The following is a 12,786-nucleotide window of genomic DNA, read 5'->3' on the forward strand; positions in this document are numbered from 1 at the left end:
AATTACAACCTTACATTGCACTCTTACATTACTCTTGTAAACTAAAACAACTATAAAACAAGTGTTAAGCTTAAACTTGTCTTAATACTGAGCATTATTTGTTTAAAAAACTTGAAAAAATTTTTACCTTTCACTGTAATTAACAACCATTAAGTGAATATTTAAATTATTTAACATGCTATCAACTTAAAAGTTGAAAAGTATTTTAAACACTGACAAAATTAAAGAAAATATAAAACAAGTTTCATTTCTAATGAATTTCCATCTAAAACTCCTAATAGACTAAATAATATGTAAAATTCTTTTATATTACAAATTCAAAGTTTAGGCTAATATAGGTTAACTAATTGTTAATCAATTTAAAATATTTTGATGATAATGAAAATTTTTCATCAAACTAAAAACACTATAATGTCAGTGTGGAATATCTCTATGGTCTAACAATAAATTCTATAAAGTAATAAATGATTAAATTGATGCCACAATTAAATTAGGAGTGTGTTTAGCTCTACACATAATTTACTAGAAACTCTACTATTCAAATCCATTTTCATTCACATGTTTTTCTTCAGTTGTGAATTTCGTTCCTAATTATATTTATAGAATTTTCTTACTAAAACAGAATATTGATAATTGTTTATCAATTTCTTTATTAATAAGACTAATGGTTAATTATTTTTTAATTCCTTTTGTAACCCCGATTAAATGTTTAAATGATCTGTTAGATTATTATTTGTGAAGCAGTAGTGTAGTACATATGATTTGAGTTAGAAACTTGAGAGTTTTGTTTAGGGTTATTGTTGTCTTCAAAAATGGTGAGAAAAAAGTCAATTCGTAATACAAATATTTTTAATTAATAATGCATTTGCCTTCAAATATTTATTAAACTATAGTATTATACTTAATGGTCGTTTATTTAAATTCAAATTTGTATCATGTTTAAACAAAATTATTATAAGCCTAGCATAGTTCAACTTCTGAATTAAAGTTATCTATTCCAATGGGTGATTTATTTCTATTTTGTCATATTTGTAGCCTTCCAATGAGATTAGAGTAATTAGATCATAATCTAAATAAATTTTCCTTCTTTTATTCTTCTCTGGTTTTTGTTGTGTTGTTCATCTTAACTTTAAAACGATCATTTTTAGCCAATAGTTTCAATTATGATTAAGCCACCGCTTTTACAAACATCATGCGTTGCACTACCATCTTTATCTAATTATAAGACATGTCCTAAGTTTTAAATATCATTTAGTTATTGACATCTAAAAAGCTTCTAAAAACAAAGAAAGAAAAAAAATTGTTATACTCGTTTAGAAATCTATCACAAAGTATCTTCATTATAGTTTTTTAAAAATATATTAAAAAATCTTATTTGAATTACTCTACAAAAGAATAGAGTATTATTAATGGAATATTTCATCAATCGATATAACTATCATCGGTAATGGCAGATCTATTGGTGACAAAATATTTTGTTAGTAAGGGTATCAATCGAATATTCCATCGACAAAGCTTCGAAAGTGACATGTGGTAAAAACTCCATTCAACACTTGATATAACGTCAAGTCTTGAGTTCAATGAAACTACATACATCATCTATATGTGGTTGCTAGCACCATAATATGATATTTTATATTCCATCCCAAGTAGAGTGCTATGTACCTATAATGATAAGGAAATGATGAGCTATATACTTTTAATAGACTCATAACATAAATTTGTTAGAATGCTTTAGTTATGGAGGCATTTTTAATAAGATCTACCTATGTGAGTATGAAGTGTGGCCGTTTCTAGGAGCTCAAGAGGTTGGCTCTAATAGCACTAATGAAAAAAGGATACAAACACATGATCATTAATGTATCGTCAGATAGTATGCATTTATTGGTGTTGAAATCATTATGTGAGATGTGTTCGATTAACCAAATGGAGCAGTTGGTTGAAAGCATAGTCTATCATGTAATTTTGGTTAACTTTAACATGTTTGTACCAAGTGAAGGTTCAATTGGAAGACATTTTCATTTATGTAATTGATTTTCAAGATTATCAAAAATTTAGATTAATTTCAAAATGGTGAGTGATTGTTAGCATTTTTAAATAAAATAAATATAGCACACAATCCCATATTGGAAAATAAAAGAAATAAGAGTAAAAAGTCATATCTGTTGGAAAAACCAACGGTTATATCTGTTTGAAACATACAAACAGACAGTTGTAACTGTTTGAAATAGACACGATTGTGTCTATTGGGAATAGGTACCTTTGTCTATAAAAGGACTCTCCTTTAAAACAACAGAACATACAAAAAACAACAAACAACAATCTCTTCTTTCTTAATATTCTTCAAGTTTTCTTCTATATCGTTTTTCTACAGAAAAATCTTATAAAAGTTTGATAATCTTGCCATTCTCCAATAAGTGCTCAATAGATTGATTTCGTTAGTTCAAAATTCTATTAATAACTAAGCTTCATTGTATTTTCGAGGTTTATATGTCTGTAATTCTTTTATACATAACAAGTGAAGGGAATAAAACCTAAAGAAAAGTGGCATTTTTCACGCTTGAAGCCATTTCTTGATTTTCCAATTCTATGTTCCAGCAAGCAGGAAAACAAGACCACTTTTGTGGTACCATGGCTACAATCATGGTGCCGTCCCCTATGGTGGGTGGTTTTCTGCTGGGGTCTTTCTTCTCATTGATTTTTTGTTTGTTTTTTGCTTGCTTTGTTGTTTCCTTCTCATCTCCGTTGTTTGTCTGTCATTTTCATTGGCACAGGACACTGGACAAAGTAATCAATGAAAAGAAGAAAAAGGTGAAGGAATGCAAGTTTGCCAGGAGTGGGAACTTTCCATTTCCATGTTTTCTCTATTGCTTGGTAGTGAGTTCGTAACTCCATTGTAGGAAGGGTAAATTTATCTAGAAATCGATCCCATGTCAATAAATAAATGAAAACTCTAATGATGGACTAACGATAAGATTTTCGTGTCCAATGATATATATAATTTTGGAGCGGAATATTCATTTCCAATGCTAATATTTAAGTTAATATACATAATGAATGCATATGCCTAAAAGAAAAATAAAGACTTTTCAAACTTAAATTAAATGGACAAAATCTAACATAAAATTGGATCGAACCCACACATAGTGAGACCTGAGCCTATAACCTAAAAATTTTAAGACATTTTCCTTACCATTTAGAGACGCTCTCATTTGCATTAACCAATAACAAAATGATATATACGTAACAATTCATGTTTTTCTTTTCTCCTATTATTTTTTCTTACAGTTTGTTTTAACTTATATTTAAGTTATTTATGGATCTCATAATTTATTAATTAAATAATGGTAATTATTGATTTCTATTAATGGAGGATATATATAACATTTATCATTAGATGTTGATTGAATAATGATTGACAATTATGATCCGAAAACTTGAGCATCAGGTTACTTATTAATCTATGTTTAGCATAACAATCAAATTACACTTAATTATTTGTTCATTTATAATCTTTTTCGCTAGATTTTTCTGTTCTTATTTTTTGTTATTATTAGTTAGATATCACTAATATTTAAGTTAAAATATATATATAATGAATGCATATGCTTAAAAGAAAAGTATAGACTCTTCAAATATAGATTAAATGGAAAACATCTAACATAAAATTGGATCAAACCCACACATACTGAGACTTGAACCAATGTCCTAAGATTGTGCTTGGTTCGTAGGAAGGAATAGAGTAAGAATGAAATACTCATTTCGTAGGAATAGAATAAGAAATGAATAATTATTATGTATTTTGGTTTACAAGAGTAGAATAGGATATGAATTGCTATTATGAATTATTTCAATGTTTAGCTGGAAGGAATAGTTTTAGGAATACTTAAGGAATAAGTGATAAATGACAAAAATACTTTTTACAATTATATTTAATATTTATTTTTTAAATAATTTATTAAAAATATTAATAAATTATTATTTAAATTTTAATATGATTATTTATTTTAATTTATAGAATATTAATAATTTATATTGTAGTTAAAACATTAATAATTTATAATGAAAATATTAATATCATTATTTTATTTTATTCTTTACTTTAAAATATTAAAATATCACAAAATTTTAATTATATTTTTAAATTTAAATATTAACTTTTTATAATTTAGAATTAAAACTTAAACCTTTTTATTTTTTTTCTTTCTTTTCGACAGTTGACCACCGGAGATGTGGTCAACTTGTGTAAAATAGTGTTGATATGCACTCCATGTGACCAGATTAGGTCAAGGTGCACCAAATTGACGTTCTCGCGGTTGGATTTGATCGTGGAGTGCCGAGTCGATGCTTCTTGTGCTGGATCTAGTTAAGGAGCATCGAATTTGGCATTTTCACAATCGGATTTGACGAGGGGGTGCCAAATTTGGCACTTTCAAGACCAGATGCTATAGAAGGCGTCAAATCCATTGCTTTTGTGACTCAATTTGGTTGAGAAACGCTTGGTCTGTGCTTCTCGTGTTTGATTGTGAAGATACCAGTACTGCATGCCATCGCCACCCACCATCGTTGTTGCCGCCACCCTCTATTATCCTTCATGGTGGAGGAAATTTAGTGAGAGAAGGAGAGAGGCAAATTGGTAGAGAGAGAAAAAAATTGAGAAAAATGAATAAATTTTAATTTATATAGCATGATAATTTTTAAAGTTGAAAGAGGACATTTTTGTCTATTACTATTTTTAGCTTATTCCTTGTCTTTAAGAATAGCCATTACCAAGGGGCTTGGTAATGACTATTTCCCCTTCTCCCTAAATAGCATTCCTTCTAACCAAATAAAACTTTAACAAAAAGATTAAGAATAGGACAAATGGTTATTCCATTCCTCACAACCAAACATATTGTAAAGGTTTTAATACATTTTCCTTACCATTTAGAGAAGGTCTCATTTGCATTGACCAATAATTTGTTATTGGATGTTATACAAGTATGTTTTCTTGAATACTCTTGAGCTGAGTAAACTTTCTTAAGCCACATCAAAGAGTTGGGAAGGCTTAAAAAAATCTCCAATATTTAATAATGGATAAATAAATTTGACAAAAATAATAAATAATAAATTGTAATTAAGGAAAATACAAGTCTAAATCAAGGATTTTTAATTAAGGCTAAAATAGGATAGCATACAATTAATTGGTACCATTCACGACGTTGCTAATGCCTTTCTCATGTATACTTGTACTCTTGAACCCTAGCTCGATTTCTTGGTTTTGACCTTATCTATTTAATGAACTTAAGACAAGTTTAAGATCTCATTAAGAAAGATTCAATTAGGTGGTCAATAACATTTAAATAAAAAAATTGATGACGACTCCTCATTTATATTGAACAATTAGGTTCACAAACTTACACATTGTGACATTAGACATATATGAAAATCCTCTCCAGTAATTGTGATTGATGCAAATGTCACTTGGAGATTCCCTCGCTAAATAAGAATAATCATAATTGTAGTTATAATTTAACTTAAACCTAGTTTATGGATTTTCTATTTGGTGTGAAGTAGTAATGATTAAAGTTCTAACTGGAACATAGATTCTAATTATTTTAGAAGTAGGTTTGAAAATAATAAGCAATAATAATAAATTTTGAAATTAAACATAAGCGTTAAATTCAAAATATTATAAGGGTATATATGTCTTTCACTATTTATATTTTAGAGTTCATACGTTATAATGTAATAAGTAAACCTGTATGTATAAATATACTTATCGTAAGTACAAGTACGATAAGTATAAGAGTATAGAAGCAGATATAGATATATGGACGCATAAACACTCATTTGGGTTGCACGACTCTCTCGTTTGTCACAATGTTCCTTTGGTTTAGTTTAATAGCTATTGTGACTTGGAATCGAATCATTTATTTTGACAGGCAAATATTTTACTTACAAATAAAGGACAATATCTCATTGGAGAGGCTCTCGGGTTCTACATATCCGAGACATTAAATCTAAACACCGATCCTGTGACAGAGTAGCAATGATTTTTAGTTTAGAATGGAGTCATCATTATGTTTGAGTCTAAATAGCTAGCTGGCATTCTTTGACTTATTGGACTCATATATATAGGATCTAGTTTGGGCTAAATTTAACCATGGCTGCAAAACAAGTTAAACCATGTTTGGTGCTGGTTTTGGTCTTCTCATTACTTGTTTTTGTTTCAGCTGTCTCAAAAAATAGAATCAAATCTTTGCATGTAATCAAAGAGCTGAACCGCAGGGGGCCATACATTGGTCTCATCACTGTGTTTTCCACTGAGGAGGATGCATTTTTTGCTACAGGATCTTTCAGATCTCATCCAAAGCACCCTTTTGTAGATCTGTCTGGTCAGTATTGCTTCAAAGTTCAATGTATGTCTTCTAAATTGTTAGCTGTTAGTCTGGTTTTTAAGTGAAAAATACTTCTCTGGATGTTGCAGGAAGAAGATTTCGCATTGGAAAAGTTCGTGGAAGAAAAGCCATCTATGTCAGATGTGGGATTGGAATGGTAGATTAAGTTTTTGTTACTCTATGTTGATGCACTAGAATTCAGTTCTTATCCTTGCTATCCCAACTAGTTAGAAAATCCTTGCTTTCACCTGAATCTTCTATCAGGCAAAAACTCTACTAAAGTTCATGAAAGGCCATCATTACTTTCTAACTTTAGGCTTGTTTCAATCAGATTAATGCAGCTGCAGCAACACAACAAATGCTCGATCTATTTGACGTGAAGGGAATTATCCATTTTGGTATTGCTGGCAATATAAATAATTCCATGTCCATTGGAGATGTTACCATTCCCAAGCAAGTTGCCCATACAGGCATTTGGGATTGGGTGGTATGAATATCTATGACTTTAAACTCTTTTATTTCTTTTACAAGTTACTTTGAAGATAATTTTCAGCTAGCATTGTATTACTATTTTGTTATCAATAGAACACAAATGGGGCCGTGGATTCTGCTGATGTTTCTCAGCTGGACTTTGGAAGCTACAATGTACCGAAAGGAAATGGAAGTAATCTCTTAGGGCATATTGGATATAGCAAAGAGCAATTCTTTTCAGAGTCAGGGGAACCAAACATTGCTGAGTCACTGGTTTGGGCAAAAATAAGTCCACATTGGCTTCAGCTTGCTTCCAACTTGGAGGTTAGATACGTTTATAGTTATCTCCTGAGCGGCTGCTAGTTTTATCTTCTTACTTATGAACAATGTCTTGTAATATCTATAATTTTAGATAAGCAATTCCTTTCAGAATTTGAAAGCCGGCTGATTACAACTCAAAAATAAGATTTGCTCCCTAAATTATAACCAAAGTAGTCCTGTCAAAGTTGTAATCTGGATCCTTTGACATCTCCATAAAACTACGCCCTTGATAGGTTTGGGGTCAACTTAGGCCTAAACCTCTTTGAGTGAGTGCTTGCAGCCTCTGCGGCATGCATCAAGAATTTAATTTCCTGTTTATAGATAAGAACTTGAACAAAATAAAATCTTACTTTGATAGGGAAGTTGAAATACAACATATTGAAGGAATAATTGGTGAAAATTGATTGCTAGTTACAGAAACCAACCTTTAGATTCAGAGATGTTAATTATATCTGCAACAGGTTTGCAACATTTAGTCATTGTTCTTGGAATTCTTATTTGATGCCTTTATATCCTTAACCTTGCATCAGGGTATGAAACTGGAGCAGTGTGTAAATTCAAGCTTGTGCCTACCCGAAAAGCCCAAGCTAGTTGTTGGTCTAAGAGCCTCGACAGCCAACATTTTTGTGGATAATGCAGCTTACAGGGACTTCCTTTTTAAAAAATTTGAGGTTTCATCAGCAGATATGGAGACTGCAGCTGTAGTAATGGTAAGATTTCTTGTTAGCTAATTGATTACTTTCACATCTTTTCTCTTCTTCTATCATGATCATTAACTTCTAAAATGGTTATTATGCAGCTTAATTATAAATTTGAGGAAACAAGGGGGATGTGTGGCTGTTAAATCTGAATTTTGAACTGATTAAAATCATCTGCCCCTTTGGGGTGGCTACTCGATTTTGTAGATACTAGATAGTTTAATGAGCTAGACAGAATCATGGTTCTTGCATACGTTTTTAATGTGTTGTTGTTAAACCCCTCACTAACCTCCACTTTTGCCACTATAAACACCATTAGTGATGTTCAATCCTGCACAAATTAACCTTCAAGGTTCCGAGTTGTGATTCTAATCTTGTTAATATATCTTCATTACTTGATGGTTTAATTTAACTGCAAACTTGTATATCATGCCACAAGTACAGAAACAAACATTGTCTCATATATTAATTACTTTCATTGTTATTCTTCAATAGTTCTATTTAAGTTATTATGCCAATGTTTCAAAATTATTTGTGAGTTGCAGCTTTATTTTAAAGGAACTAACTATGGTGGTTTCTCCAGACAAGCTTGTCAAATGGCTTCCCTGTGATTGTCATTCGAGGGCTATCAGATTTAGCTGGAAAACAGCAAGGAGAGAATGCTGTCAGGAAATTTGGGTCCCTTGCAGCTTTAAATACAGCCAAAGCTGTTTTAGGATTTATTGACAACCTACCAGGACATGCTTACTGAGACCAATTAAACATTGGTTTCTCTGTACTCAGCCAGGGAGAAAGCAGTAGAAGAGATAAATTTGAAATGGAAGCCTGGAAAGAATTGAAAATTTATCGTAAGCATCCTGGCGCTTTCATTGTAACCAGCTAATTAACTCATTCGGAAGCCGCAATTTGAATAAATTGACACATTTTCAGACAGCTACACGAAATACAACATGATTTGAAGCATATTGCAGAAAATACTTTTATCTTTTTTGTTTCATGATAAACAGCAAATAAATACTTCATTAAAGACTAATTATGTCATATAAAATGAAATATGCTACAAAGGAGGGTTTTTTTTTTTCTTTTTCTATTTTGGTATGCATATATGCTAATAGAATTAAAAAAACTCTTTAAGATTAAAGAATTGATCTTTTCCTGAATTCCTTGGAACCAAACGAAGGTTTGGCAATTATATTTCTACAATATAGTCCAAGAATTCAAGCTGATAAAGTCAAGTGTGAAAAATCATATACATGTCTGGACAGCCTTCCCTGGAATATGATAACCAGAACCTAAACTTAAAGCTAACGAGACAGTGATGTATTACTTCTAGATTCATCCGTTTAACGCACTCAACTTAGGCATATCTGATGAATTCTGCTTTGATTACCTCTGTCACGCCTCCCACCTGAGTTAGCACACAACAACTGTCACATACCCTTAGGGTATGTAAGGCTAACAGATTCTAAAATTCCACTTTGTAACAGAATGCTTAAATCTTCAAATGATACGTCTTAATTCAAACCTCACATAGTCTTACAACACCATATATAGATAATTCATAAATAGCTTATAAAGTCTTAAACCTCAATTACAAACAAATTAGTCTCCAATAATTATTCCATATCAAATAGTGAGTCTAAAGCTCCAATAATAAAGATGATCTCGACCCAGATTTCCCAAGCAAAGACTAGCTAGCTAACAGCTACTCTACATTTGAACTATTGTAGGTAAAAGAATGAATATAACAATTTAGCAAGCAACAAACGTTAGTTAAGTTTATATGTCGAAGCAATTTAAGGGCATTGTCAAGATGTTTTTGGTATAATAGATTCCATAATCAGACTTTAATCAAAAACATTTATTCTCAAAATTTTTAGATATTCTAATAATGAAACAGACTTTCATAAAGAATTCGAGACAATACGTGAATAGAACAAATAAAGTGGATGGCCGGAAATACAGATTTAGATTCATGTTCAGATTCAAATGCAAGTTCAAGTTTAATGGGCTACGACCACTTTTGCCTAGTGGCAAGGTCCATATTCAAAAATTCACCTTAAAGAGGCCAAGTACAAGCAAGCATGTGCTGCCATTCTATTCATCCCCAATGGCCAGGGTCCCGAATGGAGCCAGTTTCAGAAGATAGTATTCCAGCCCAATTCACATATAAGTTCCCATAAGACTTTAATAGTTAAAAGTTCATGAATTATGATAATTTTTTTTAACTAAATCTCTCGTTTTTTGTAAAACCTTACCTAAGGACCAAGTCTTATAATTAAAGAATAGTTTTTTAACTAAAGTCTATAATAATAATAATAATAATAATAATAATAATAAAAGTTAAGGAGGACCAAGAAAGGACAAGCAAGAAATGCCAAAAAACTGCAATGGCCTAAGGGGAAAGAAAATTCCTTAATAAAAGAGGTTAAAAAACCTTTACTAAAGAAATGGCATTCTATTTGCGCGGTTTTATTATTAAAGTGAAGGTAACATGTCAAAGGTCTAAGCTATTTGGTGATTAAAAAAGGGAAAATAAAAGTGATGCCACAAGTATATGACTAATATGTTGCTCTCTTTTTTTAAACTAAATAATGTATTACATTAGTTTATTTATTTATTTTGAATCGACCAATTACATTAATTTAAATTTTGAGAAGAATTAATTGGGCTAATGTAATTAGAGTAAAATACGAAAATGAGTTGTTTAGAGGAGAATAATCATGACAAAGAAGAAGATAAAAAAACAATCAAACATGTATTAATTTAATAATAAATAAATAAACATGTGTCAATAATTGGAGATTTTGTAATTGCGTTCAAAGCAGATGTTCAATGCCCTTCCTTATTATCAAGTGATTTTTCTATGTGGTAATGTTTATTTTGGAGCTCCCATAATCTTTTGTTTAGATTTTCCATCTGTTTAAAGACTTCCTCGATTTCAGCCTCCAGCTTATCCAAGATAGACTTCTCTTCTGTTCTCCCGTGCTTTATCCCTTCCCCTTCCAACAGTTTGCCATCCATTTTGCTAGTAATTTGATCTCCTTTGTCAGGCTTCTCTTTTCCTGGTCGTGGAACTAGATATGATGATATCCATTCAGGAGGTTCAACCTAATAGAGTAAGCGTGGAGGAGTTTAGTTTCAGAGTTCTAGCAAACAGCAGAAAAAAGTTACACTAATTTCCAAAAAAAAAAAAAAAAACTATACCTAAAGAGAGCAGCCAAACAAATAATAAATTCATGACTTATACGAAAAAATACCTAGCTGATAGAATGAGCTCGTTATTGTACAAAATTTATGAAAAAATACTTATATGTTTTTTTTTTTCACTATAATTTTTTTCCACCAAAATTGGTAATTCTAAATAAAAACTTTTACTTTAGTTAGTCAGCTTACCTCAGACATCACACAATGAATATGCGTGATATAATTGCATTCTTCACAAAAGTACACAGAATGATTTGGATTCCTTTTCGCTTCACACACATCGCAATAATATTCATTACAATCATCTTCGACCACAGAATTTTTAAGTTTAAGCAAATGTAAGTGACGAATATGTTTAACAATAGAGGGTAGTGGAACACACTCGAGATGTATATAGAATTTACACTTTTTGCAGCACAAGAAGGCTTCCTCACAATATTCACCGCATTCCTTACACTTAAGAGATCTCTGTCTGTAACGGATATTGCTCTTCTCCAAAAGTAAAAGAGGGTGAACATGACAATTATGTTTTATGGCACGAGTTTGGTACTTGGCGCATGAGACATGGAAGTCGAAGTTGCATTCACTACAGCTGAAGCTGATACCATAGACTCCATCGCTACAACCACCGCATTCAACTACAGAACCCCTAGCAAGCGGTTGAGCAAGAAGAGGATGTTCCGGGTGAAAGGAGCTTTTAATTTGCTCTGGCATGTTAATAAGACAAGACTCATGAAGGACGAATAAGCAAGACTGGCAAGAATAGATCAGTTTACCATGGATGTTTTGTTTGCATGCCATACAAGGTACTTCATTCTTCTCCCCTGGGGGCGAAAGGAATATGCAGCGAGTCAGCTGATGGTTGTGACTGAAATGGTTGATTAGGATTTTAATTTCCTTCCCTTTCTGAGCCTTATTTTTAGCAAGCTCCTGATTTAAAGTAGCACATTTGACATCGAGGCTGAAAATGCATAAACCGCACCAGTAAAACAAGCCCGCACACACCTCTCCACATCCATCACAGACGAACGAATCCATTGGATAGAGTGTCAGCGGGTGCTCTTGGTGAAAAGCATGATTTTTTATTTGACGGGGCAATTCAACGCATGACTTGTGGAAGAAAAAACCAGGACATTGTTTACAAGTATAAGCTGGACCGTGGAAGAAACTACCGCAGCCGATGCAACGCTCGGCGTCAGTATCCTTACCCACCTCTACCAAGTTCAACATGTGCTGGTGGCTGAAATGTCGGATCTGCTCCATTTTAGAGAAAAGAAGCAAACAAAAGAAAGAAAGAGGAGTGCAAGCTCGAGTTTTGGAATGATGAAGATTGTTGGTCTTAGCATCTTTCCATTTATGACGGAAAGATATGTAATGCTTTTTTTTTTGTTTTAATTTTTCAAAGATGACTTTGTGTAAATCGTAGACAAGGAATCGGAATAAGGCTTGCTTGGGAGTATTAGTTTCAATTTCTATTTTATTCTTGAAGGTTTGCTTCAGTTTGTGACTTAAACTGCTTGTAACCAAAGTTTCAAATAAAAAAAATTAAATACTTGGTTTCTACAAATTAACTTGATTCAAAAAATTAATTGAAAAATAGATATGTGATGTACATTTCAACCTCTTATTCAAATTGAGTGAATAAACAAAACCAATATATATAAAGCAAATAAAATTTTAAGTATATATGTATAATTAATTAGAACATG

General features: G+C 31.6%; 2 protein-coding genes across 2 annotated transcripts; one reads left to right on the forward strand and one right to left on the reverse strand.

The window, feature by feature from the left end:
- The first annotated feature begins 6,130 nt into the window (after positions 1-6,130).
- Positions 6,131-8,803, forward strand: LOC18586589 (bark storage protein A-like). Its single transcript, XM_018128682.2, has 6 exons — positions 6,131-6,377; positions 6,470-6,537; positions 6,712-6,867; positions 6,966-7,175; positions 7,703-7,882; positions 8,454-8,803. The coding sequence occupies exons 1-6, from the start codon at positions 6,146-6,148 to the stop codon at positions 8,619-8,621; spliced, it is 1,014 nt and encodes a 337-aa protein (XP_017984171.2). The 5' UTR covers positions 6,131-6,145; the 3' UTR covers positions 8,622-8,803.
- Positions 8,804-10,661: 1,858 nt separating this feature from the next.
- LOC18586590 (uncharacterized) lies at positions 10,662-12,391 on the reverse strand. Its single transcript, XM_018128997.2, has 2 exons — positions 11,267-12,391; positions 10,662-10,981 (listed from the first exon to the last, which is right to left on the reverse strand). Exons 1-2 carry the CDS (start codon positions 12,338-12,340, stop codon positions 10,703-10,705), a joined length of 1,353 nt encoding a protein of 450 aa, XP_017984486.1. The 5' UTR covers positions 12,341-12,391; the 3' UTR covers positions 10,662-10,702.
- Positions 12,392-12,786: the final 395 nt, after the last annotated feature.

Source organism: Theobroma cacao, chromosome 10 (assembly GCF_053813885.1).
Source record: "Theobroma cacao isolate CCN51 chromosome 10, ASM5381388v1, whole genome shotgun sequence".
Lineage (NCBI taxonomy): Eukaryota > Viridiplantae > Streptophyta > Magnoliopsida > Malvales > Malvaceae > Theobroma > Theobroma cacao.